Below are 25,818 nucleotides of genomic sequence, written 5' to 3' on the forward strand. Positions count from 1 at the left end.
AAAGGCAAAGGCTGTTACTATGGTGAAACACGCTGTGATAAATAAATCTGCCAGCAGAGATGACACAATGAGCATCCTTCTGCCTGCCTGGCACAACAAACCTCTCATCTGATCATCTTGGCTCTGCCACCTCTCTTGCTCCTTTGCAGCTCAGCCGGAGTGGCTGAAGGTGATCACAGACACAGAAGCCGACATCGGGTCCGACCTGCGCTGGAGCTGCGCGGCTGCCGGCAAACCCAGACCCGCGGTGCGATGGCTTCGGGACGGGCAGCCGCTGACCTCCCAGGTACCACCGCACAGGGCTGGCAGCGAGGGCAGCGCAGCCAGTGCACACCAGAACTCGCAGTACTGAACCTGCTACTCCAGACTTAGACCCTCTCCTGCCTCGCTGCAAATGCATCTCAACCCCGTTTTATCACCCCGCATCCCTATTCCATGTGCCCCCCATGAGGCTGCAAAGCAATGCCACAGTCCTTACCCGCAGCAAGTTCCTTCTCCCGTCACTGCCATCCCAGCCATTGCTTCATGCAACTACAGGAACTCACAGCCAGTTATCAGGGCGGAAAATAACACCTTGTACCTGTCTTTGTATGACCTGCACGTTGCTGCTCAGGCACTCAGAAGTCTCAGCAAACAGAGCGCAGTGATGTGGGGTACCGATTGGACAGACCTAAAATAAAATGTCCTGTCTTTTCTCCCATGGAAAACCAGGCTGGCTTCAAACTGGCCTAAGGGTCTGTAATGAAACTCAACCCTGAAGGCACCAGGATTGAGTTCCATTGTTGTTTTTCTCACCTAATGGGTTCATCCTCTTGTTTGCACAGAACCGCATCGAAGTGAGCGGTGGAGAGCTGAGATTTTCCAAGCTAGTCCTGGAGGACTCTGGCATGTATCAGTGTGTGGCTGAGAACAAGCATGGCACAGTATATGCAAGTGCTGAATTAACAGTGCAAGGTAATTTCTCATTTCCCAGTGCTCTGGGTTTCAATGGGACACTGAAGCATTTTAGTTCTCTTCCTAATATCCTACGCTTGCAATCTCAGAGTAAGATAAGAGCAGACAAAAACTGCTTCATTCACCATTGAAATATAGTTGCTGGTTCAACAAGACACTCTACAACCCTTTAAAATTGAAATCTTGTGTAAATTCAGTAATGCTGAAAGAGAACAAGGACATCTGTTTAGCTACAGAAAGTGTACAGGACAGACAGCAGCACCACAAGCTCTCTTCCACTACACAGCCTTCCTCTTTTTGGAGGAAAGAGGTCAAAAAAATTAAAAAAAAATTATTTCAGTATCCATTCAGCCCGCTTTGATGGATGGTGACTGGAACTGGACCGATGCCAAACTTGTTCCACATTAGTCTAAAATCTTGTCTCCTCACGGTCAGTAGATGCCAGAGATAAATTAACAGACCTAAGCATCAACTGTTCAACACTGCAACGCATGAGGGCAACAGATAAAACCCAATTCTTTCTTTGCAATTCCAGAAGGAGTTTTAGGCAAGCTGGATGTCTGCATTGGTGACTTTGGTCAGGACATTGAAGAGAATATCCTCTACATTTTCAAAAGCAGCTGTTCTTGTGTCTCTCAAAGACCTTGCACTTGTTAGGGTCACACCCCATTGCTACGTACGACACCTGTCTCACGTAACACCTGCCTCGGCAGGCGTTAGAAACCACCCGGCAGCAGAGGAATCACTCCTTCATCTTGCTCGCCAGATATTGCCATGCTTCTGTTACCAAGCCATCCAACAACAGATCAATACCTAGTTACGTGGCAGTTAAAATGCTCACCTAGCAGGGTTTTCTCATCATTCCTTAATCCTCTTTTTTTTTCCCCCCTGTAGCCTTAGCACCAGATTTTAGACTAAACCCAGTGAAGCGACTGATACCCGCAGCCCGAAGTGGGAAGGTCATCATCCCATGCCAACCACGAGCAGCACCAAAAGCCACTGTGCTCTGGACCAAAGGGACTGAACTTCTGATCAACAGTAGCAGGTAGCAGCACAGAGTCAGCTTCTACCTAGAAACCGTTTCTAAAATCACATTTTTTTCTTGCCAGAAGACTGGACTTGATGACCCAAGTGTGCTGCTACAACCCTGAACATAAGCCTTTGGTTATTCCTCTAGTTTCTTCTTTAGAAAACTCCTACTCAATACTTTGCAGTCGTGTCTTTATCACCAGTTTCTCTAAAATCAGCAAGCGCTGGAAATTGTCAGGTGCACAGAGTGAACAGACATTTTAACCTTCCTCTTGTATGGTTCTCCTTCCTTTCCAGGGTGACTATTACCACAGATGGCACCTTGATCCTCCAGAACATCAGCAAATCCGATGAGGGAAAGTATACCTGCTTTGCTGAGAATTTCATGGGCAAAGCCAACAGTACTGGAATCCTCTCTGTTCGAGGTAGAGATGTTTGTCTTGATTTGGGGTCAATCGAGCAACAAACGTCTAAGAATGCCGTGATGTCCTATTTCTCCTCTCCTTGTACTCCCGAAAATCAATGCAGTGCTCAGGGAATCAAAGACATTTCAGCCTGTGGAGCAGCAAACCTTCTGCCTGACCCACCAAATCAAACCAACCAACAACTGCTCCTGGAGAAAAGCATTTCCATTCCCTAACCACTGCAATCCCTCATCTTCCTCCCGCAAAGCTACAGCTGTTTGAGAGGGATGACAAGTTGGAAAGTGTTAGTTGGTTTGGATGCTCTGCAGGATTCATATATACCTTGTCCACGGACATTTGCAGCTAACGGCCCTCCCTGCTCTTTCTCTGCAGATGCCACCAAAATCACATTGGCACCATCTAGCGCAGACATCAATGTCGGTGAAAACCTCACCCTGCAATGTCACGCATCCCACGACCCCACCATGGACCTAACCTTCACCTGGTCACTAGACGATTTCCCCATTGACTTTGACAAGTCTGAGGGGCACTATCGGCGTGCCAGCGTGGTGAGTAGAAAGGGCAATTATGTACCATCAAAAAGGGCAGAAAATTAATGCCAGCCTCTTCGTTTTCACGTTTGTGGTGGGCTGACCCTGGCTGGAGGTGAGGTGCCCACCAAACCTGCTCTGCTGGACAGCAGAGAGGAAACATAACGAAAGGCTCGTGGGTGGAGATAAGGGCAGGGGGAGATCAGCCACCAGCTGCCGTCACAGGCAACACAGGCTTGACTTGGGAAAATTGATTTTTTACCAATCAGATCAGAGTAGCATAACAAGAAATAAAATGAAATTTTAAAGCACCTTCCCCCTACCCCTCCCTTCCTCCCGGGCTCAACTTCACCCCCGATTTCTCTCCCCGCTCCCTGCAGCGGATGGGGATGGGGCTGCGGTCAGGTCACAGCCCTCCTCCAGCGTGAGCCCTTCTGCAGTTCCTCACAACCCGCTCCAGCGTGGGTCCCCCCCGCGGGCACAGCCCCCCAGGCACAGCTGGGCCCAGCGGGGGTCCCTGGGGGGTCCCCAGCCCTGCCCCAGCCAGCGGCGGGTCCGACTGGGAACCGGCTGGCACGGGATCCGATGGACATGGGGGAAGCTTCTAGCAGCTTCTCACAGAAGCTCCCCCCATTACCAAAACCCTGCCGTAAAAACCCAGTGCAACGTCAAACACTGGACCGTGCCATCAGGCGTGTTCAAACGCTCTCCTCGCTGTCTTTTCTCTTCCCCACGCAGAAGGAAGCTATCGGGGACCTCAGCATCTTCAACACCCAGCTAAAGCACTCGGGGCGGTACACGTGCACTGCCCAGACAGTTGTGGACAGTGCTTCGGAGTCAGCCACGCTGACTGTCAGAGGTAATGTCTCTGTTGTAAGGTCCCCTGCTCCTTACAAGCCCGAAGCAACAGCACGGTCCTTGCAAGGAATCATCTCGCTCTTCCCTTGCGACCATCTAATATTTGAACTGGATGGGATATGCTTATGAGCTTCTGGAGGCTTCCAGAAAAGAAAGGCCTGATTTGAATTTGTGACTTGCACAATATAAAGACCGATAAGCCTCCAAATCCTTCATCTTCGCAATATGTCCCTCTGTCTCCCATCATCCCAGGACCTCCAGGCCCCCCCGGGGGTGTGGTGGTGAGAGACATCGGTGACACCACCGTCCAGCTGAGCTGGAGCCGTGGCTTTGACAACCACAGCCCTATCGCCAGGTACATCGTGGAGGCGCGGACCCTCCTCTCCAGCAAATGGAAGCAAATGCGTACCAGTAAGTGTCCTGGGGGCAGCGGTGGTGGCACAGCCCGTGCTGGCCGTGGGGCACCAGCTCGCTGGCACGTTCCTGCTCTGTGCTCATACGCTGGCTGCCACTCGCTCTATTTCTTCTCCTCTCGTGTTATTGGATTATATAGATCCTGTAAATATTGAAGGCAATGCAGAGACAGCCCAGGTGGTGAACCTCATTCCTTGGATGGATTATGAGTTTCGGGTCTTAGCGAGTAACATCCTTGGAGTTGGGGAGCCAAGTCTACCCTCCAGCAAAATCCGTACCAAAGAAGCAGGTATGTGCAAATATGCTCAGAGGTAGAAAAAGGAATCAGGGGTGCCTGTCCCAACATGCTGGAGGGGAAGGCTGGCTTGCAGCATGCCTTGGTCCCAAACAATTAATCATCTCCGGAGAGCTCCTAGAGGTGATGCCATCACAAAATTTTCTTTTTGCCCATTTCACACGTCAAAGACACGCACTAGAGCTGGCAGCTAACTTCACCAGCATGAGATACAATACATTCAACCATTATAAATCCTAGTTTCAAATCCTGTACCTTCTGGGCAGTAATGCTTAGAAAGGGGAAAGAGCCCTGCTCTAGCACAGAGCACAGCTCTGTAAAACAGACAAGGTAAATTTCCCAGCAAATGGCTGTGAACGTTCATTCTATCTTCTGCTGCTTGAACGTGCAAGCAGAAGGGCTGTAAAAACAGCAGGAGAACCGCTCTCAACATACCAAATGCATATTAACTCCTTTCTAATAAAAGCTCTCCTCTGTATCACTGCTTCTGAGCTTGATTCTCGTCCCCTTGGAGACATGCTGCCTCCAAATAAGCTCGTCAGGCACCAGCCACTATTCCAGACCTGATTTTCACAAAGATCTGAAATACTCATGGTTGAAAATCTAGAGACGAGCACTTTCATATGAGCTGTCAAAGCCTGGCTACTCCCAGACCGCACCGTGTCTGTGCTCATCTTCATCACTGTGGTTTCCTTAACCCAACCCGTGCTTCTGCTTTTGTTTCGGGACCTGACAGCACCGACTGTGGCACCATCTGGGCTGAGCGGAGGTGGAGGGGCTCCCAACGAGCTCATCATCAACTGGACAGTAAGTCAGCAGCCGTGGGCGCGGGGAGAGGGCCGAGGGGAGGAGCACGTGCCATTTCTTTGGGGAAATCAGTATCGCAATTACAATTCTGATACGAGGCTGAGCCAAACACGGGGCTTAGTCCAAAGCTTCGCTCGTTTGAACGGACCAAGGCTCCTCTCTCTTTCCACCCCCCACACAGCCAACGCTGCGAGACTATCAGAATGGAGATGGCTTTGGCTACATCTTGTCATTCCGCAAGAAAGGCACCCAGGGGTGGCTGACAGCAAAGGTGCCGCACGCAGAATCGCTGCACTACGTCTACCACAACGAGAGCATCGGCCCCTACACCCCCTTTGAAGTGAAGATCAAAGCGTACAACAGGAAAGGAGAGGGACCGGAGAGCCTCACTGCCATCGTGTACTCTGCAGAAGAAGGTAAAGAGGGAGCGCGGAGACTCTGAACTCACTCCGCTTTGTTCAACCAGCCACCATGTCCTCAGCTCCCTGCAGAGCTGTGCCTGGGAGCTCAGCAACGGCAGAGGTTTCTTTTGCTCGAGGAACAGCTGACAGTGATTTCAGCATAACATTTATCTTCTACTTCAAATACACCGAGAGATGTTTCCCTACGCCCAGCCGTGACTGTACACCCAGAGCTCCAGAGCCGGCACGGATGCTCACAGCAGACAGCTGTGGCTCAGCTTGTTCTACTAAGTCCCTAAATCCCTTCCCCTTGCTTTGCTCCGTAGACATAATACCAGCCGTCTGGCTGCACGGTAACGGTGCTGCAGGAAAGCCCTTCATCTCAGTATGGTGACTATGCTGCCCAGAGCTAGGAAAAGGATTTTATTTCCTCTTGTTGTCTTTTTCAGAACCAAAAGTGGCTCCTTTTAGAGTTATGGCCAAGGCTGTTCTGTCCTCAGAAATGGATGTGTCCTGGGAGCCCGTTGAGCAGGGAGATATGACTGGAGTGCTTCTGGGCTACGAGGTACGAGTCTGCCATGGGAATGAGAGATGCTGAAACTGAGATCGGGAAACCCAGCAAAGAAAATTGCCCCAGGCTAAGTGAGGTGAAAGGAAACAGCATTTTGTTTCCAAAGATGGAGGATAATTAATGGACAGCACGAGGCTCTTAACGGGGCCAGTACTACTGCTCACAAGAGAGCTTAGTAAGAGAGAAAAATCCGTTTTTTTCCCTGCTTGCTTTTCCACACAGGCTGTAACCTTATTCCCGGGTACATACTAAGCAAAATGCACCGAAACAAACACCAAAGAGTCTCCAGCACTGGCTGTAGATGGACTGAGTCTGGCATTTGCAGGGGCCTCCATCCTTACCAAACCCATCATATCCTTTTCTATTCAGATCCGGTACTGGAAGGACAGTGATAAAGAGGAGGCGGCTGACCGAGTGAGAACCGCGGGACTGGTCACATCGGCTCACGTAACTGGCCTAAACCCCAACACCAAATATCACGTGTCAGTCAGAGCCTACAACCGGGCTGGAACTGGCCCCCCCAGCCCCTCCACCAACGTCACGACCACAAAACCACGTGAGTGAGCCCTGCCCAACTCCGTTGTGCACACTGTACGCCCTGGGGCTGCTGCTCCCTCCAGAGGATCCCCAACGATCAGCTTTTTTATCTTGGTGCTCTAACACCCTTTTAAATAGTCCATAAAACACTTCCCTGAATTTCCTCAGATCAGTCTCGTGGTCTGTGTATCGCACAGCTGAGAAGACCTCTGCTCAGAGTGATGTTTGGGGGGATAATCCCCTTTAAACTGATGACAGGGGTGCCATCAGTCCCGCTGACTAGTCACAGAGTCTCGGGAGATGGTTGTAACCAGCACAACCTTCTCATCAACCCCCAACTCACTGAATCTCTTGTCTTGTTTTGTATCTCTTAGCACCAAAGAGGCCACCTGGCAACATCTCCTGGACTTTTTCTGGGTCTACGGTCAGCATCAAGTGGGACCCAGTGGTGGCGAAGGCGGAGGAGTCTGCAGTTACGGGGTACAAGGTACAGGCAGCACGTAGCTGGCCTTCTCCTATAGGTGACCCTAAGGAATTCACCTTAACAAACATAACATTCACCTTAGCGAACATAAACTCAGACGTGCCTCTTCCAACAGATGCTTTACAGGCAGGATTCCCACTCTGCTCCCACACTATTCCTGGCCAGCAAGAGCCGGATCGACATCCCTGTCCCTGAAGACTTCACTCACGCCTTCGTACAGATCAGGGTGACGGGCCCTGGGGGAGATGGAATCCCAGCAGAAGTTCACATCCTCCGAAACAGTGGTAGGTGTGCTCCCCTGCCTACACACGCTCCATGCACGGACACTTTACAGGGTGCTCCACAGACCACCGCAACAGCAGCTCCGAGAGAGGAGTGAATTTGCTACCACCGTTCTTTGATAAGCCGTACCTCCTCCCCTACCCGGCCATAGCACAGCGTAACCACAACAAATGCTATGATGTTTTAAAATCCCACTCTCCCCTCCAGGAATAGAGGGGAACCTCCCACCCCTGGGTTTTAGCCCACTCTAGAACTGGTCCTTGGCTCCCTTGTGCTGTTCATTCAAAGGAACTTCTGATGTCTCCCCTTCCAGCCCTCCCCAGCTCCCCCCACCCCCCAGACTGGGCAACCTTTCAGCCCACTCTGAACCCACCTTGACTACTTGCAGCTCAAGTCCTCGAGGCCCCACGCCAGCCCAACTTACATTCACTAAGGGCGAAATCCTGACTTCGTGGGGCCCCGACCCCAACTCCAGCAGGTTCCCTTGATTCGGGGGGTAGGTACGCAGCGCCCACCTCCAAATTCTCATTTCAAGCACAAGTGTTCCCGGGAGGTCCACCAGCGACAATCACAACACGAGCACATAGAAATCCCAAAACTAACACGTTGCTGACCTCCTCAACTCTTCGCTCAACACATCCAGTTGTGTCTGTGCAACAGGACGGTTGCTCCTTCCCTGTTCCCTTTCTTTCAGGGACAAGTATGATGGTGGAAGACTCTGTGACGAGACCAGTGCCACATGCCATCGTTATTACAACTAACTCTCTACTAATGGTGGCCTTGATCAGCTACCTGGAGCTCTGACGATGGCCAGCGCAGCAGAGGACTCCCGGACACCTTCCTCCCAAGCCACTGGGGAACTCCTTAACATCTGGCTGCTGCAACTTCCAGTTTATACCACAGCAGCACTACAGAGAAAGGATTTGACAACGTTGTTGGAAGGGAGGAAGAAAGCAGCAGCTGTTTTGGTTTGTTTTGGAAGAATATAAGCTTTCATACAAGACATGGGTCTTTAACCGATTAAATTTTTTTTTAAAGAAAGGAGTAAAACAAAGAAGAATTCTACGTGAATTCTGACAGCCAACTGCCCAACACACTGTATCCAGTAGGTTTTCTGCCTTATGAAGCCATGTACTAAAATAACCAGACTGCTAAATCTGACCTTTTTTTTTTTAATATGTACAGTGAATTTTGGGGGGGTAAGGGGAGGATGGGGACTGAGGATTTGACAGCGATCAGCATGTTCCATACCAATCCCAGTCACAGCCATCTCTAATGACTTATGGGACAGGATTTTTTTTTTCTCCCTCCCCTCCCCCAATATGAGCCAAATTCTGCAGCAACCAGCCCAAGGAGATAAAGCCACAAGAGAGACTGAGCTCTGCCCCATCCTGAAGATCAGATGTGAACAGAATTTAGATTGTGAAAAGCTTTTTTTACAACACTGGTGTTAACTTGCAACCCCAGCCTATTGTCTGTATCAACTGTTACACTGTGAGGTGCAACGTTCAATGTTATCCATATCCCACATGCTTTTGGGGTGTTTTTGTTATACTGTTTGCTTCTTTCCTTTTTGTTTGGGGGAGGAGAAGGGGTAAGCAAAAAGGAGATACTTTTCTAGCATCTGCTAATTCAAAGAGGTGGTTCTGCTTAATAACAGAGATGTCAACATACCCAATTTCCATAGAGAGGGTCTTAAAGGAGGAAGAAAAAGGAATATGACATAATTTAAACAAGAACTGGAGGCTGAAGGAAGCCGTCACTGGGGCAACAAGGAAAATCTGGACTCAGTCAGATTCACCTCCCCACACAAACGGTTCTGAACAGCCAACATGCCAGTCTCCCCTCGGGATGCCCGTCAGTCAGGCTGGTTTTCAGGCCCAAGGCTGACCCAGCTGATGGAAATGGGAGGGCTGATACCCCAAAGAAGTACAGGGATGCCGAGGTGCACCATTAACTAAAACAGCTGGGGACGTTGCGTATTAAAACCTCTCTGTCTCCCAGTAAAGCAACTGACCAAAGCTAACGCGCAGCTGATTTCTGTTGCTTGCCGGTCAGATCCCAAGCATGCTTGTAGGGACCTTTACCTGCCTGGACCTTCCTCCTTCCCAGAGGACAATACTGCTGGCCTGAGCAACCTCAGTTCCAGAATTACCCGAGAAAGGGCTACACTTGCAGGACCGTGCAATGGCAAGGTGCTCGCATGCGGTTTCTATACTAGATGCCAATTCCTTGCCCTCGCTAATCATTTTAAAACTACCGTGTCCTAAGCCTTAGCCAGCTTTGGAGAGATTACATGCATAAATCCCTGGCTTCCTGGAGTTATGCCTATTGTATATATCCATAGTACCCCATCACATGCTTTTTAGCATTTGGGCTACCCTAGAAGCAAGAAGGTAAATATACCGGTAGGTTCACACGGCGTGATGCGAACAGCAAGGCTCTAGGCTGAGGAAGAAGGGCTCCTCTGTGTTTAGTAAACCAGAGAAATAAGAAATAGGCAAAGAAAAATAAACTTAATGAAAGAGTCCAAACATTTAGAGCACGGCTGCAGCAAAAGGAAAGGGTACCTCGCTGTTTCCCTTATAAATAACACCGGGGATAAGGTGGAAGAAGGAAGTCGACAGCTCCCGGTGACACGTGGCAGAGTGAGGCAGGGAGCCATTCCCCCCGGAGCCTCCTCCAGGTCCCTCTGCTGCTCTCCATGAATCACCCCCTCGGTCCCTCCAGCAGGCTGAAACACTTCTTTCAGAAGGGCAACAGCTAAATATAAATGATATTTTTGTACGATTTATGTTCACGAAGATTTTAAAATATTTTCGTTGATGTCTGGGAGCTTTGTTTGGCAAAATCTTTTATGTTGTTAATTTGGCATTTTTGTTCTCACCTCCATCTTGCTGGGCCTTCAACCTTTCTCCCACAAAAGATGGGATGAACAGAAAATTAGGGGTGCAGTGTTAGCTCAAAAGCAAAGGAAATTAGGGCTTGGGCAACAGTTAACCTGACTGATATGCAGAACTAGCCATAACGACAGTATCTAGGAGGCATAACCTAACAGGACCTATGGAGCTCAGAGCTCTGCTGGATGATGCCCAGTGCAGCCCTGGGGCCTGATTCAGGAGAGAAGCAAATAAAAGCAGCAAGGTTAAATGACGTGCCCAAAGAGCCTTCACCGACTGGAGATGCAGATGCTGGGGGGACCCCAGGTCTGACCCTGTTGAGTAGCCAGCACTCTGCAGGTTGGGACGGAATAGAAATCTCTCGTACTTGAAGGCTGCTGCACTCCTTGGGAGGAATCACTGAGCGGGAGGGAGCTGCTTCGGTGCCCAGCCTGGCCACCGTCCCGAGGTTCACGCTGGTTTCAGGCACAGGCTCCGTGTTCACCCCATCGTGTGCCCCCAGCCCAGGGCAGCCGATGCGCCTGCTCTCCCCAGGGGCTGCTACACCTGCAGGCCCAGGGACACTGCTAATTCCCTTCAAGAGCTGCACATCTCCAGGGCCAAAGAACGTGCTTGGGTGGACAACATGTTGGATGAACTCTCACAAGCAAGGAAAGCGAAGCAAGGCACTCCTGCAAAACTCAAGGGCTGAGGTTCAGCATCAGTCTGGGTCTGACCACGCAGGCTACGCCAACAGCTCTTGCAAAAACTTGGGTCTCAACAGATGCTTCCAAATGTGTCTGGCAACACTGGTGGCTCTGTCGGTTTTATTGAATTTTACAGTGTTGGAAAGCAAGACGCTTTACAGCATGGTGAAAACGGTATCTAAATGCTGCAGTGACGCTGTTTTTGAAATAGCAGCCACCTGCACCATTTCCCTGGGAAGGTTAATACATTTTCCATACATTTCTTTGTTTAAACTAGATCACAGGCATATTTTATACAAGAAATGAAAACCAACATGAGTTGGATTTCAGATGTTCCAGTTTGCACTGCTCTGCATTGCAAATGGGCTGAATATATTCTAATCTGTAAAACTGATGGGACAGTGTTTTCTAAAGCCTTCAAACAACAAGCAGATCCCCTTGAAAGTTAAATGTCTTCAATGTGAATTCAAGCTACGTCTCTTGTTTGAGAAGGCAAATCATCAGTACATACGGCTTCATCAGTATGTGTTTTAGACCAAAACACTGCTGAGCTTTTGCAACATTTTAAGGATTACACATAGAAGCAAAGAGGTATGACCTAGTGATAACCACAATGGCCTTACAACCGCTTGCTGTAATCCCAGCTCCGACACTGACTCCATCTACAGCTCCAAGCAATTATTTCACCACTTGCTGCCTCAGTTTCCCTTCCTGAGAAGCGAGGCACAAGCAGGTCATAGTGTATTTGCAAGTTCTGTGCAGTTTGGAAGTACCCGTGTGTTCACACTGCTGTCACAGGTGGGACTGCAGCTCACGCAGGGTTTCAGAGCTGACGTAAACTACTCAGCTCAGGCACCAAGAGCAGCGTAACCGCAGGAGCACAGGCTTCAGCAAGGCGATCAGTCACTGTCCGAGTCCTTGGTGGCAAACCTGTCCTTGTACCTGTGCTGTCTCCGTCACCTAGTCCTCACCTAATGTGGCCAGCCACGGCTCCGCTGACATCAATGTTTCCTGAGCATTAGCATGCAGAAACTCTGAAACATGCACATGGTAAACAGGCAGTCTCTCTCCCACGGATTATTTTTTTTTGAGATTTTAGGGAGGTTTGTCGACACTCCAAAGCCACGGAGCAGGAAAGATAGAAACACATTATGAAACACTGCAGGTTAGTACAGGGAAGCACCCTGGGTGAAGGACAGGGCACGCTGGGGATGGAAAAGGTCTTCCACTTGCAACACTGGCAGATGAGAAAGTTCAAGTTCAGGGCCAGATGGTTACAGGCTAAACTTCAGCTGAGACAGCTCAGTGTTTGTACACAGACACAAGGCAAGTTAAGGCAAAGACTGCCTTGCCTTAGGCAGTCCGTTCTGCCATTTAATTTACCAGAGCCTTAGGTAACCCACGGAAGAGGATTCGCTCGTGCAAACGCAGCATTTGTACCCACGTTAAACTTTATCCAGGCTATAAAAAGAACCTGCATGTAAAGCCTAGCCAGAGCCACCAACAGGCAAAAAAGATGTGGAAGGCGGCTACCGTAAAGCCAGTTAGAGCTTCCTAAAATGCAGCACAGGGGTTAAAAGGAAAGGTGTTCAGAGCCAGGGGAGAAAACTTCAACATCTTAACAGAGCTCACTGGCTTTACATTACTGCATTAAGTTACAAATCAATTTCCTGTCTTACTAACAACCCCCTGAATTTAACTGCACTGAGCATTTGCCTTAGAGATTAACTTACAAGGAGGAGTTAAGTGCTGTGGGGTTTGTTCTCAGCACTGTAATGGCTTGCGAAGGAAAGTCATTAATTTCACAGGGTCCGTCTTACTCGTCAGTAGTAAAAACCAGCCTGACAAGGGTGCTGTAAGTACACAACAAGGGTGAAATGCTTTCAGACTACCAAATGAGAGGAGCTTTATTCTGATTTATTTCTATTTAACATGAAATAATCTTCTACCTGATACTATTAAACTTGCAGACTGAAGATTGTGCTTCTGGTTTTAGGTTGTCTGGGCTAAATTCAGCACTCGGCTATATGAGTTTGAATGAGGAAGAGCTCACCCTTGCAGCAGGACGGACAAAGTGTTGTACCCTGAATGGGAGACACTGATGTCTCTGCCCAGGGAAACAGCTGGATAACGCAGGCATCACATTCAGCTCATGCTGGGGGGCAGTGGGGTGGTGGGGTGTCTAAATCCCATCTGCTCTAAACCTGCAAAGCTATCCCCCATCCACAGAAATACTCTACTGTGGATATTTTAATCCAGCTTTACTACACACAAACAGGGCAGCTTTCTTCTCAGTAACTCTGTTGTATGCTATTTTTTTAAGAAAACCAAATGGCAAACATTGTAAGCATACTGTACTTACTGTAATTATGGTTATTTATTGGCTACAGTAGCACGCAGTTCATTAATAAAGATCTTCAGAGACTTTAGACAGCTACTAGGGTCTGGAGTGCTTCTGTCCAACTTTCAATGCAATTAGTACCTTCCTTGCCCAAGAGTCCCCTGGCACAGGACTGTATTTTTCCCGACTGCCAATTGCACATACCAATAAAAACAAAGGAGCCCAGTGAGACCTGATCCACACGGAGAAGTCAATTAAGATATAGTAAACTCAAATTCTATCCCATGACAGTGTTAACTAAACAAAAGAGGAGAGGCTGTCCATGGAGCAAGGAATTGCGAGTGTTGGGCGTCTGGTTAGAGATGTTAATGTAATAACATCTCTGGCTGCTATTCTAAAGGCTAGGAAACTCAAAGTAAAAAATTTAATGCACCTTATTAGCAGAAAGGGTAACTGACTGTTGGAATAGCTTGCCAAAAAGCCTGGTCATCAATAACAGCCTTTAAACCAAGTCTGGAAGTCTTCCAGGAAAGATATCCACTAGATCAGCCACAAGCTGGCTTGCAAAGGTTCACTTACATTATAGAAAATAATTTCCTTCATTGCAGGAAGCCCTGCATGCAATCACCTCATCTATGTTCTGTCAGATTAATTCATCACAGTAATTCCTTCTGACCTAAAAAAAAAATAAAAATCTAATGGCTTCCTTCTACCCTTGGGAAGGATTGTCGAGAGACCAGCTAAAGCAGTAAGTGGAATGGGCCCGAGGGTTCCCCCAGGCGTTAAGCTGAGCACGTGTCCCTGCCATGGCAGGGGGTTGGAAGCAGATGATCTTGAAGGTCCCTTCCAACCCAAACCACCCCATGATTAAGGCAGGCGCAGCCGTGCCGGAGGGCGGACAGACAAGAAATGGGGCTCAGCACCAGTGGGGTCATGGGGAGCCTCAGCCAAACCCCTTCCCTCAGCCCATCCTGGATCCACGCACTGGCGTGCAGTCCCTAAAAGGAACACCATGCTTGCCCACGGGGAGCACAGGGGGGGCTTAGGCACTGGCTGCAGCAAGATGTGCTCCCGAGGCTCCCCCTGCGCCCCTAAGGATGGAGAGGAGCTACAGCCACCCACAGCCTGAGATGACAAGCGTGTCTGGGTGCCCCCTACCACTGCCCAGCCCCTGGCCTCCGGGTGCCGATGGCAAAGCAAACCCAACAAAGGGTGCACAGAGGCTGGGCTCAGCTGTGCTCGGACCCCCGGCAGGCTCCTGCCCCTCTGCCCCGTGCCCTGCCGAGCTGCAGGAGAGGCTGCTCATCACCGGTGCTGTAATTAGCTCAGGGACTGATGCTGCAAAGGGGCTTTGTAAAGGTGAGGGCAGCATCATTAAAGAGACCAGCGGGGAGCAGCCAAGACTGAGATGAATCCCTCCCCAGCTCATCCCCTGCCAGGGCACTCCTGCTTTCTCAGGAGCCTTCATTAAATGCCGCCATGCATGATACAGATCAAGGAGACAAATGTAGCGTCACCAACAGACAGGCAGGTCCTACTGGAAATGCAAGCACAGCCCCACGGAGCGAGCACGCCAGCAAGCCATGCTGCACAGACGTGGGATGAAGGATGCTGGGAGGCATCACACGTGCCCGCCAGTCCCAGAGCGCCAGCACCAGCTGACCACCGTAACCTCACCAGAGCTCAGCTGCATTTAAAAACAAAAAACAGTTGATCCAGGAGCATCTGTGTGTTTCCAGCCAAGGCTCTTACACAGGTTTCAGGCATTAAGGCTGTAGGCACTGTGAGTCCAGTCCTTGCTGCGACATTTTGGCAGGCCTGGTCCCAAAAGAGGTACTTTTCTACACATAAATATCAATGGAAAATAGATAACTTTCTGTGAAACCTAAAGCACTTCCACATAAGGTTCAAATTTACTTTATTACATTAAAGTCACAAAAAAAGGCAGTTCAAGCAAATCTCTTGAACTTGGTATCAAAACACTTCAAGAATTAAAAAGGAACGGACCCCAGAGCTAAAGGTTTGTGTCTCACCTGAGAAAACAGCCTCCTCTTTCCTTCCCCACAGGTAATTTAAAGAATTTCTTGTTTCTAAAGGTTTTAGGTTGTTGGGTCTCTGCTGCCTACACAGCACCACAGCTCGCTGGGTCCCCTGCCTGGACACTCGCAGAGAGGTTTCGTTAATCGCTTTCTATACAAAATATACTGTCACTTTACTTGCCAATACCAAAAGGGCGAGCAAAGGACTTCCACGGATGCAGCCCTCCTCCCACAGAACAGAAGTAGGAAGACAAATCAAAGTAGATCTTCCTTGGAAATGAAAAAGCATCAGGAAGAAACAGGCAGTTTCCACAAAGAGCACACAAGTTTAGACAAACAAGACCAATATTGGTGACGGGGGTAACGAAAGATTCCTCTGCCCCATGAAGATAAACAGCAGCAGCTTTTTTTAAATGTAAAGGATGCAGAAAAAGCAAGGGATGGAGGACGGATGCTGGCTGGAATGAACTCAGCTTGGGGCAGGCAGGCAGAGAAAAGTCAGAGCAGGTTTGTAGCATCAGCAGAGCCTGCTTTGTTCCTGGGAAGCCAATAAAGAGAGCTCCAAGAAAGAAGAACTGCTTGAAAATGATCTTTCTTCTCTCCTTTTGGGACCACATTGAGGTACAAGTAAATTACTACTGTGAGTTAATCTTTAAAGCCAACATCTTTAAAGCTAACATATGTAAAAGATGGGTCTTACCACTCTGAAGATGCTTCGTACTCCGCATTCTAAAAAAACTCCTACTCAGAAAATAAGCAGTTGATCTTCCTGCCTCTGTGGAAACAGGGTGCAAACCAAACCAATGGTTATATTGTCAGGAAAACCGAGGAACAGCATCCTAAATGCTTTGTGCAAATCTATGCTACAGTTGGTTTTGTTTAATAATATCCTCCTGTTATTTGCTTCTATCCTATGATTTTGGGGGGTTGATACCTACCATGAAAGCCAGATTTTCAAAAGAGCCCAGCATGCAATGCTTGAAACCCCCTAAAACCTTATTTTACTGCCTAAGATTTTGTCCCTTATTGGCACTCAGTAGATATTCAATAATATTGATTTATTGACCCCCACCGAAGCCAAAGACACAACTTTTGCTAAAGAAGAAGAAACTTCAACACAGCCAAAGCAAAGGGCGGAGTTATTTTATATGCCGCTAAGTAATTTTGGTCTAAAGCTTCTGCTTAAATTAAATCATGGCATCACATTAGCTATGACCGGCCAGCACTAAGCACAAAAATCCCTTATTATGGTGTATACCTGACTCAGCACACACTCATTTAGAGTTAACTAAAACATTCCTGCTTTGGATTAGTGCTGCAATAGTGAATTTGCTTTTCTATACCCAGCTGAAGATGATGCATGAACTAAACCCACAGTACTCGGCGTGCTTCAGCAAAACACACTGTTTTTTCTGCGAGTTCCACACCTCTAAGCCAGCATCACCAGAGACAGGCAACAAATGAACATATTTATGCAGCATACTGTAGCAGAAATGACAGCCAAAAAGCTGCAGTTTCCTTGAAAAAAAAAACGGAGGGAAGAACAAAGGCAAAACATCAATAGCTACTCAGTGTATCTGTGCTGGGAGAAAGCCAGCAAAAGGGAAGGGGAGAGTGAACTCTGAATTTCCCTGGTTTTCGAAAGGATCGTTCTGTGGACTCAGGAAACGTTCCAAAGTAGTTCCTCGCAGAGTGTGGAAGAGATCCGATGCCGTCCTTGGGAAGGGATGTGTTAGTAGTTATGTAGTCACACGCATTTCTTAGCCATAAACAAAGTATTTCCCTCTTTACCTCCTGAAAACCTCTGTGGGAGGTAGGCAAACGCCTGTCTTGCCACCAGCGTGCGCAGGACCGACGGGGGCTGCACTGCTGGTGCATCCACACCACCACAGCACCACGTTCACGGCTGTTGCGTACAATGCTCTGAAATGCCTGACTAGGAAAGATGTTTTAACAAAACTAAAGGTCATTTAAAAAAATATATAAAAAATCACCGCATTTGTAGTTATTTATCTGGTGTGAGGCTTAGGGAAATGCCTGTAGTAAGCAATATACTGAATAAATGAGCCAAAGGAAGAGGAAAAACAGCACGTAAGAAGCAGCAGGGAGTGGGAACAGGGGAAACAAGGAGCCAACAGCCCAAGAGCTGCACTGTTCCATATATCCCACTGTTCTATATATCCCGGCAGATTGCTGAGCTGCTGCAGGCAACTGCAGGAACAAGTTAAAGAATTAACCGAGATCAACGTGCAGACGATGGAAGAGTCAGACGGACCCATCTTGGTGCAAAAGAAGCTTATGGGGTTTGTTTTCCTCTTCGCTGCCACTCAAGTTCCAGCAGTTAGGGCAATCTAGTTACTCCATTTAGATAAGCTTCAGTAGCTCACAGCAATTTAAACAGCTGCCTGTGCCTCAGCATTCTGTCACTACCTCCTTCTTCCCAAGTGCTAATGCCATTAGCAAATTGACTTCCTCCCTCACACAATCTGTCTGGCCTTAGCATGTACAATACTAATTGCTTCCTAATACTCCGGAGCATCAGCAGGCAGAAGTGTGGTACCACAAAAATACCTCCAGCTGGGAGGTGGCAGCACACAGGGGTTGCGTGTGGTCCCTGCCATCCTCCCCTCCAGGTGAGGCACACGGACCCACCAGGCACAGGAAGAAGTTTAGGCACCATATTTCCAATCCAGAGCAGAAAGAGACACCTTTTTTTCCGCAATTCACCCAGTTGTGCTAGGAAGACCAGGGACAGTGACTAAAACCCCATGCGTATTAGAGGAAGAGACAGAAGGAAACTTAGAGGTGGAGAGAATATGCTGTTTTGAACAGTCCCTGCTGCTTTCACTGACCTCTCTGTACCTCCAACCTCCCCTACTCCCTTTTGGTGACCTTTCTTTCAGCTCAGACTGCTCTCCCTTCCTTTCCCTCCATCCCTTAACAGACCTACTAATGGAAATGTCAGCCAACACTTTAGATTATTGCAAAACTCCAAAAGCATACAAGTGCCATTTTTAAACAGCAACTACGCCAATAAAGACCCAGTCCCATCCTTTCTGATTTCTGGAGTCACACTGTCCATCACAGCCCTCGATCTTAAAATAAGCATTAAAAAAATAAATTAATTTTCCTGCTCTGGACACCTGGCTCCCCTTGGAAAAAAAAAAAAAAAAAAAAAGGAGGGCACAATAAAAAGATGAAGGATCCTTTTGGCTCCCACTCTGACCTCCTCAGCTAAGCAGTGAGAAAATGGATTGCCTGGACCTTTCATGTAATCTTTCTACATTTCTAAAACACAGCTGCCCACAGGATGCAAGCCCCTGCATTTACATGACAAAGAGCAGAGAGGCTCTCCCAGATGGGACAGCTTCTCTTTGTGGATGTTAACCATTAGCTCCCAAACCAAGCACGTCTGCTCCAGCTATTCAGAGAGTTCTTCAGCACAGAGGGGATCCCAGAGCCTGCCCCAAACATGACCGGAGGAGGTCTTGTCCCACACAGCAGCAGCAACACACAGCTTCCCCTCTCCTGCGATGCCCACCTCATTTACAAAGCTCACCTGCCCATTTCTTCACGTTCAGCAGGCAAAAAGAGCTCTGTAAATCAGGTGCGTTGAAAAAGCCTACTTCAGTTTTCATTAGCTGTTTGTATTTTTGTTTGTATGTTTTAAAAAAGGATGGCTGCACGTTGCGCGGGCTGGGATGTACACTACAGGCATCTGCCACAAGGACACTGGTGGACAGGAGAGATGTGGACCAGCTTATTAACACAGGCAGGCAGGCTGGCAGCAGGCTCCAGAGGAGGCTGAGACACGGGGCGCACATCGCGGGGCGCACATCACGTGGTGCTGCTGCTGCTTCTCACAGGCTGCAGAAAAAGAATTCCCTGGGGGTGAGAAGAGTTTTGCAGGAACAAGTCTAGAGCTCACTGTACGCAGCGTTCACTCACTGTGGTGTTAAACCTGGCCAAAAGGCTGAGTCAGCGTGCTTCACCCTGCTTAGAAGAGGGTCACTGTGGTTTCAGTTGATTAGAAATAGGTTTTAAGATAAAAGGAGCCACCTAATGCAGGGATCAACAAGGCAGGCAAACAGTAAACCAAATGCAAAACATGGAGTTTACTGTAACTTTTTTTCATGCTGATCTTAGAAGCACACTTGAGATACTGAGATGATTTCACCTCCGACCTCTGCAGCAGAATGAGGAAGAGATTAAGAACCCCACCTACATGGATCTCTTTCCTCAGGTTGGGGAGATACTGCTGAGTCTCTGAGCAGTCAATTCTGTAGTAGAGCTACCAGCTTCCGGGACTGGGGAGCTCTTTGGCAAGGTGAAGAAATTCTGCATTAAGAAAATGAGATTAATTGGTATGAATGGACTATCTCGCAATCCAATTCCCTTTTAACTAGGTCAATGGAAAAGGTATCTCCAGAGCCAGCTTACAGGAGGTCCTAGAAATACTCCAGAGCACAGGGGAACAGGTTACACTGGAATTGTATGGACAGAAGCTGCCCACGAGCCTCCCCAAACATCTGATGCTGCAACCCAGACGGGCTTCAGAGCAGGGAACAAGCGATGCCGCAAGGAAGAGAACTGCAGCAAACTGGGTGTAAACCTCTGCGCATGTTCCTAAGGTAAAGCAATGTCTCCTAAAGAGCAGGAACAGCACAGCATGGGAAGCACAAGGTCAGCCAACATCTCTTGGAGCTGGATTTCTCATCAGCTGCATCCACTAAGTTTAGAACAGGCTGATCTGGCTCCTGCCTAGCACTGCTGCTTTGGTTTGGCCATGCAGACCGTAACAAAAATATCACCCTCAGCACGGCAAAGCACCGAGCACAGGTCCCTCTCACCCAGCTGGGGAGGGACCTGTGATTCTGTCTGGTTTCTCCTCAGGGCTTTCTTCCATTACTTGCTGCCCCAGGATTGTGACAACAATAACAAATCTAATTCTTCACTTCCCACACCCTGTGCCACAGCAAAAGAACAGCTGAACTACAAGGTAGCTCATCCTATTTTGCCTCCAAATCTTCCAAAAATCTTTTCCTGTCACCTCAGGAAAGCAGATTTAACATTCCCTGTTCTCACTGTGTTTCTCTTTCAGGCATTAGCTCTTCTTCATCAAGACGAGTTGAGTTTCAGCAGCTGTTACTGCATCCCTGCAGCCCTCTCCAGTATCTCTGGGACCCTGAAAAGGCCACATCCCAGGCAGGAGCAGGGAAAGCTTCAGGCAAGAGCGAAATCCTGCCGTTGCCTATGGTTGGAGGATGCTTAGAGAGATGACTCATGCTCAGTCAGGGAGGATAGCCCCAAAGATCTCTAACAGCTTGTGGGTTTGTTTTTAGGCGGAAAGTGAAAGCAGTGAAGGCAAAGAAGAAAAGCAGGCATTTCTCCATCCCGAGTTGGACAGCAGCCTGGGCTTTACAGACACCAGCACTCAGCCAGGTGAGAATTCAGGGCCTGATGCAGGAGCAGAATCAGCCCATGGCCAGGAAGGTCCCAGCGTGGCCCTTGGTGCCAGCACACCTGCACGGAGCAGACTACGTACGGATCCTTCCCCACCTACGATGAGTTAAGCAACTCCCATTTCTGCAGTGTAAGCGCAGAGGAGTGCAGAAGATTTCAAGAACTCCTGGAAAGCAAATGCAGCCAATACAGAGCAATTTGCAGGGAACAAGAAATACCTCACGGGGGGGGGGGGAGCACCAGCAATGCAAACACGACAAGCAGCTCCCTAAGTGCAGCACCGGGATGAACTGCCTGCAGAGTGCGGCAAGCGGGGACAGAGGGAAAGCTAGCGAGAACAAAGCATCAGCACAGGCCACAGACGTGCCCACCACCACGTATTGCTGCCAGCTCAAAAACCTTACAATTCCTCACCACGCACGTCATCGTGGGAGCTACGGGAGCCTGTCGCAGGAAAAGGCTGCTGCAGAGTGTCCAAGCGACCCGGCTGGAGTGTCAGCAAAACCCAGGCGATGCAATGAAAGCCCAGAGGGCAGAGCAGGGGATAACGGGAACAGATGGAGGCTGGCATGCAAAAGGAGCAAGTGGACCCTGAAGAAGCAACGCAAGAACTGGCTGCTAAAGGACACAGCCTTGAGAATCATAGAACGAAGCAGACTGACCACAGATGAGGACAGCCTCGGCGAGCTAAAGGCTGGGAAATACTGGAATAAGGTTCAGAAAAAGCAGCACATGCTCCTATCCAAGGAATAGAAGCAAAGAAAAGCATTGCAGAACCAGAGGGAACAGCCTCGCGAAGACAAAGCCAGCACCGAGCACAGGAGGAACTTCAGTATTGTAGCGCTGAGTCAGAGGAAACCGATGAACAGAAGCAAGAAAATCCTGGGACGACTGGAGCCCTGTTCAGGAACTTCTCACCCACAGGACCAGATCCCAGATGGAAGGACATACAGTCCCTTGCTGTCTCCAACCCTTCTGTGCCTTCCCAGAGGGTTGCCCCAGGCATCAGGAAGGGACAGTGCATCTTCCTGAAGGCACCTTCTGGCACTGCGGAATGGTTCCCCGCAAGGCTTCCGAGCTTCTGCTGGTTGTTATGCCCGTTAAAGTCTCCCCACAGAAAATGGGGAGCTCAGCAGAACTACAAACAGGGAATTCAAGCCTGATGACAGGCTTGCTTCCTCACTCAAACACATCTAGACAACCCCAGGGTCCACAGATCATTGTCCTGATATACTTTTATGACCGACCTCACTGTACACGAAGATTTGGCTCGCTACATTTCAGTCTGATTTTTTAGTGTAGGATTCTCTGCAAATAAGATATTTGCCTCCATATCCAACTCTTTCTATATTGAAGCATATTATTGTTTTTCTGGTAAAAAGAAAAAATAATAGCATGCTTCAGCCTTTAACGTTAGAGTCGTAATCATTGTTTTCCCCAGAACTGGGTGTGCTATGCATTCCTGTACTTTAGTTCACAGAAAAAAAAAGAAAAAAACCTCCAGACTTAGTAAATATAGTTGTTTACTGTAACATAAGATACAGAAAGTAGAAAGAGAAGGCACTTAATAGGTCCCTCTGTGGATTCTGCTACCAAGGGGGAAACAATACTCCCTACAGAGTTGAGGCATCTTTTATACTTATTAATCACCATGAAAAATAAAAAGATCCACAAGCCCACTGAACTCTTCCCTTCCTCCCCCTTCAAACATTTCAGGAATGAGCTCAGCTCTGAGTCATGATTAAAAACACCCGGTTATGTTCCTAAGCAGCAGTGCTCAAATTGAAGATTTGTTGTGCTACCCAGTGCTCCCTGCTTCACTGTTCCACACTACAAAGGAAACAGGGCAAGCTCCAAGCTATCGCCTGAAAATACTTTACAGTTTTCCAGGCTCTAGTGGAAGGAGATAAATCTCTCTAGAGGAAGCAGGCAGTGGTGGTCCGCCCCTCACCCCCACAGTGACTGAGACCGGACCACTTGGATCTGATGGAAAGGACCTCAAAGAAGCAGGAAACCTGGTAAGCCCAGCTCAGAAGCATCCTTACTTCTTTGCACCTCTTGCTGGAGAAATATCATCTATCAAACGGCGATTTCTGTCAGCTCACATCACCAGAGTTCTCAGCAAGGCAGAAGAAATTCAAGGAAATGAGACAGGGATAAAGATTGCAAGTTACTAGCTAAATAACCCCCCCCTCCGACCAGCCTAGAGGTAAAATAAAGGCCCATTAGAAGAGCACAGCAAGGCGGTTAGCAGCGAGCAGTTTTCTGTGGCTTGGTGTCCTCTAGCTCCTGTCGTGTCTGGATGATTCCAGACCAGCCTTTCACACAACGTGGAGGCAAACCTTTGCCCCATTTGGAGCTACTGTCTGCCCTACTCCATTAAAACTCAAGTTCTAGTCCTGTACTAAGTTACCAGACTCCAAAGCTTAAGAAAATATTTGGTAATAAACTGTGTCAGCCAGAAAAAAAGAAAAAAAATTACAAACATCGCCATGAAATAACGCATCAATACTAATGGAGAGAGAGACAAGAAATTGCATTAAATCTCAGTTCATTACTTTGCAGCTCTCTTTCTCAAAATCTTCCACAAGAAGCAGAGCACCACACTCACCAAGACACCCCCTATCACTCCACTTCCAATTCCCACCAAGCATTCATAAAACAAGTCTCTTTGCCAAAAGGGCTGCCGTTCTTGCACTTCTTCGTGGGTGCCGTTGTTTGTGTTTCCTTCCTCCTCATTTGCTGCTAACTTCTGTTCCCAAGTCAAGGATTTTTGAAAGTTCAGATCCACCAAGTCAGTTTGGATCACTCTGACCCCAAAGTAAACCCTCTTGACAACTTTGAATGTCTTCAGCACCTGCACATCACACCGGTACGTCCCTGCATCAGACTCCCTGACAGGGGAAAACCTGATGACCGAGCCGGGGTTTTTGAAAGGTTTGAACAGTACGTCGTTCGTGGTGACAAGGGCTGGGGCAAGCCTCCACGTATAGCTGTAGGCTTGGCTACCAAAGCCGGCCGCATCCGAGGTCAGGCAGCTGAACTGGAAGGGTTTGCCCGCAGGGAGGGTGAAGTGGAGCAAGCCACAAACCCAACTGGTCAGGCAGCCGGACCTGCGCACGGTACAATTCCTCCTCTCTCCGGCGGAAGTCATCTCGCACATCTCCTCCAGTTTGACGCCCAGTCCACAGGTGACGCTGCAGGATGTGGCGTTGACCACAATTTTCACTACAGCAGACTTCAGCTCTGCCGGGATGGTAACTTTTTCGAAGGAAGCCGACAGTAGACAGAAAGCACAAAGTAATACCCCAAGGATGCGGCTGGTCCCCAGGGTCTCCATATCAGGGTTATCAATCAGGTGTGCTACTTTCTAAAGCCATGCAAATTCAGCAGTCAAAAAACCACAAAAGTAATTCACTGTAAATCTTCAAACTTAGGATTTCTGAAATCCCACCAGCATCATCTTCAAGACCTAATCCGTTGGGAAAAATCCTCCAACAAGACAGGCTCGAAGTCCACCACCACTAAAAAAGATGCAACGCAGTAGCCTATCAGTCCGAACGTGAATCGTGAATCCCAGTTCTTGTAACAGGGCAGCCAAATATTTTAATCCACTCCATTCCAGCAACTCTGATATATTTGACAATTTAAAAAAGATTTACTCCTCCCTTCTCTGTAAGATTTTACATACTATTTTGGATGAATTTCCACTGTAAAGTAGTACTGTTCCAGTTTGATTTTCCCACCAAACTGCCAAAAAAAAAAAGTAATCACTACTAGAACCTTTAAAATAATGCTGTTGAGCATAAGGAAATCCTAATTCCTTATGCAGCACCTGTACAGTCCTGTCCTATATACACATATCTCAAGACCTAAAGTACACCCCAAGTTACTAAGACCACAAAAACATTTCAACTTCTAGACAGTCTGATGGCACTGAAACCAAAGGCAATCTGAACCGACTTTTACCACCGATGATGTCCATCTCTATGCAGGGCCTGCATCTCCAGGAGCCCATGTTTCTAGGGAACAGTGCCAGCATCACAATCACAGTCCTGTTGCCTGGGTCAGAATGCGGCCCCAAACCTTCCAAGGAAGAACAAAGAACTCCCCTAAGTCTAAAGCCAAAGCGAGTTCTCCGAGATGAGGACTCAGCCACCAACGCCAAATCAGAGATTTCCACGTTCCACTGATGCATCTGTAAAACACAAACCACTCGTATGCTGCCACTGCAGCAAAATGCTTGGAGACATGTCAGTGTAATCCACGTAGTACTCAAGTGTCCCCAAAGAATAACATGTTACTGAAAAAAGTTCTTAATGAAAAAAATAATATCAAAAGTTACATATTTTTAATGGAGCAATCAAACTATGGTCAAGGTAGTTCAATAATCACCATCTCCTTACCAGCAGCTGAAGCAGATTGCAGAAAGGATTTGGATTGCCATGTTCTTTAACAGCTCTGCTAATGAATATCCATCTTTCTCCTCCTAACACTTCTTCACTTATTAAATTGGAGACTTCTGAAGATCTAGTACATGTATTTTCCAAATTCAGTTTCCCTGGAGGTGCCCTCTACGCCCACCACGCTTTGTGTTCAGCTCCCCTTTCGCACGCCTGTCCCTAAGCGCCCAGGCTGCACCCAGGTATACAGGGCTTTTATTACGACTACAGATTTACTCCCCTCCCTTGAAAAGAGATCATCCACCAAGTGCCACACTAAAAAAAAACCAACCAAACACCACCACACCAACTGCAGTGAAGGCACAATCCGTTTGTGTTTGCACCACAGCTGGATTCCTA

The 25,818-nt window shown here is 48.3% G+C and overlaps 3 protein-coding genes across 4 annotated transcripts in view; 1 reads left to right on the top strand and 2 right to left on the bottom strand.

The window, feature by feature from the left end:
• Nucleotides 1-9,613, top strand: part of CNTN2 (contactin 2) — a 30,011-nt gene extending 20,398 nt beyond the window's left edge. For both annotated transcript variants that reach the window (XM_056361512.1, XM_056361513.1), the window contains exons 9-23: nt 150-286; nt 825-954; nt 1,849-1,999; nt 2,281-2,408; nt 2,781-2,956; nt 3,677-3,797; nt 4,049-4,207; nt 4,350-4,499; nt 5,242-5,312; nt 5,494-5,728; nt 6,163-6,278; nt 6,654-6,840; nt 7,196-7,308; nt 7,421-7,589; nt 8,282-9,613. In XM_056361512.1, coding sequence (XP_056217487.1) covers nt 150-286; nt 825-954; nt 1,849-1,999; nt 2,281-2,408; nt 2,781-2,956; nt 3,677-3,797; nt 4,049-4,207; nt 4,350-4,499; nt 5,242-5,312; nt 5,494-5,728; nt 6,163-6,278; nt 6,654-6,840; nt 7,196-7,308; nt 7,421-7,589; nt 8,282-8,391 — 2,153 coding nt within the window. In that variant the 3' untranslated portion in view covers nt 8,392-9,613. The remainder of the gene's footprint in view (nt 1-149; nt 287-824; nt 955-1,848; nt 2,000-2,280; nt 2,409-2,780; nt 2,957-3,676; nt 3,798-4,048; nt 4,208-4,349; nt 4,500-5,241; nt 5,313-5,493; nt 5,729-6,162; nt 6,279-6,653; nt 6,841-7,195; nt 7,309-7,420; nt 7,590-8,281) is intronic.
• The window catches only part of RBBP5 (RB binding protein 5, histone lysine methyltransferase complex subunit), a 42,859-nt gene that overhangs the window by 5,095 nt on the left and 11,946 nt on the right, over nt 1-25,818 (bottom strand). The gene's annotated exons all lie outside the window — the stretch shown is intronic.
• Nucleotides 22,544-25,741, bottom strand: TMEM81 (transmembrane protein 81). Its single transcript, XM_056361520.1, has one exon. It carries the CDS (start codon nt 24,354-24,356, stop codon nt 23,571-23,573), a length of 786 nt encoding a protein of 261 aa, XP_056217495.1. The 5' UTR covers nt 24,357-25,741; the 3' UTR covers nt 22,544-23,570.

This window comes from Falco biarmicus, chromosome 16, assembly GCF_023638135.1.
Source record: "Falco biarmicus isolate bFalBia1 chromosome 16, bFalBia1.pri, whole genome shotgun sequence".
Taxonomy (NCBI): Eukaryota; Metazoa; Chordata; class Aves; order Falconiformes; family Falconidae; genus Falco; species Falco biarmicus.

Excerpts from the sequence above, each read along its gene's own strand:
- TMEM81 (XM_056361520.1), bottom strand. The coding sequence starts at position 24,356 with ATGGAGACCCTGGGGACCAGCCGCATCCTTGGGGTATTACTTTGTGCT.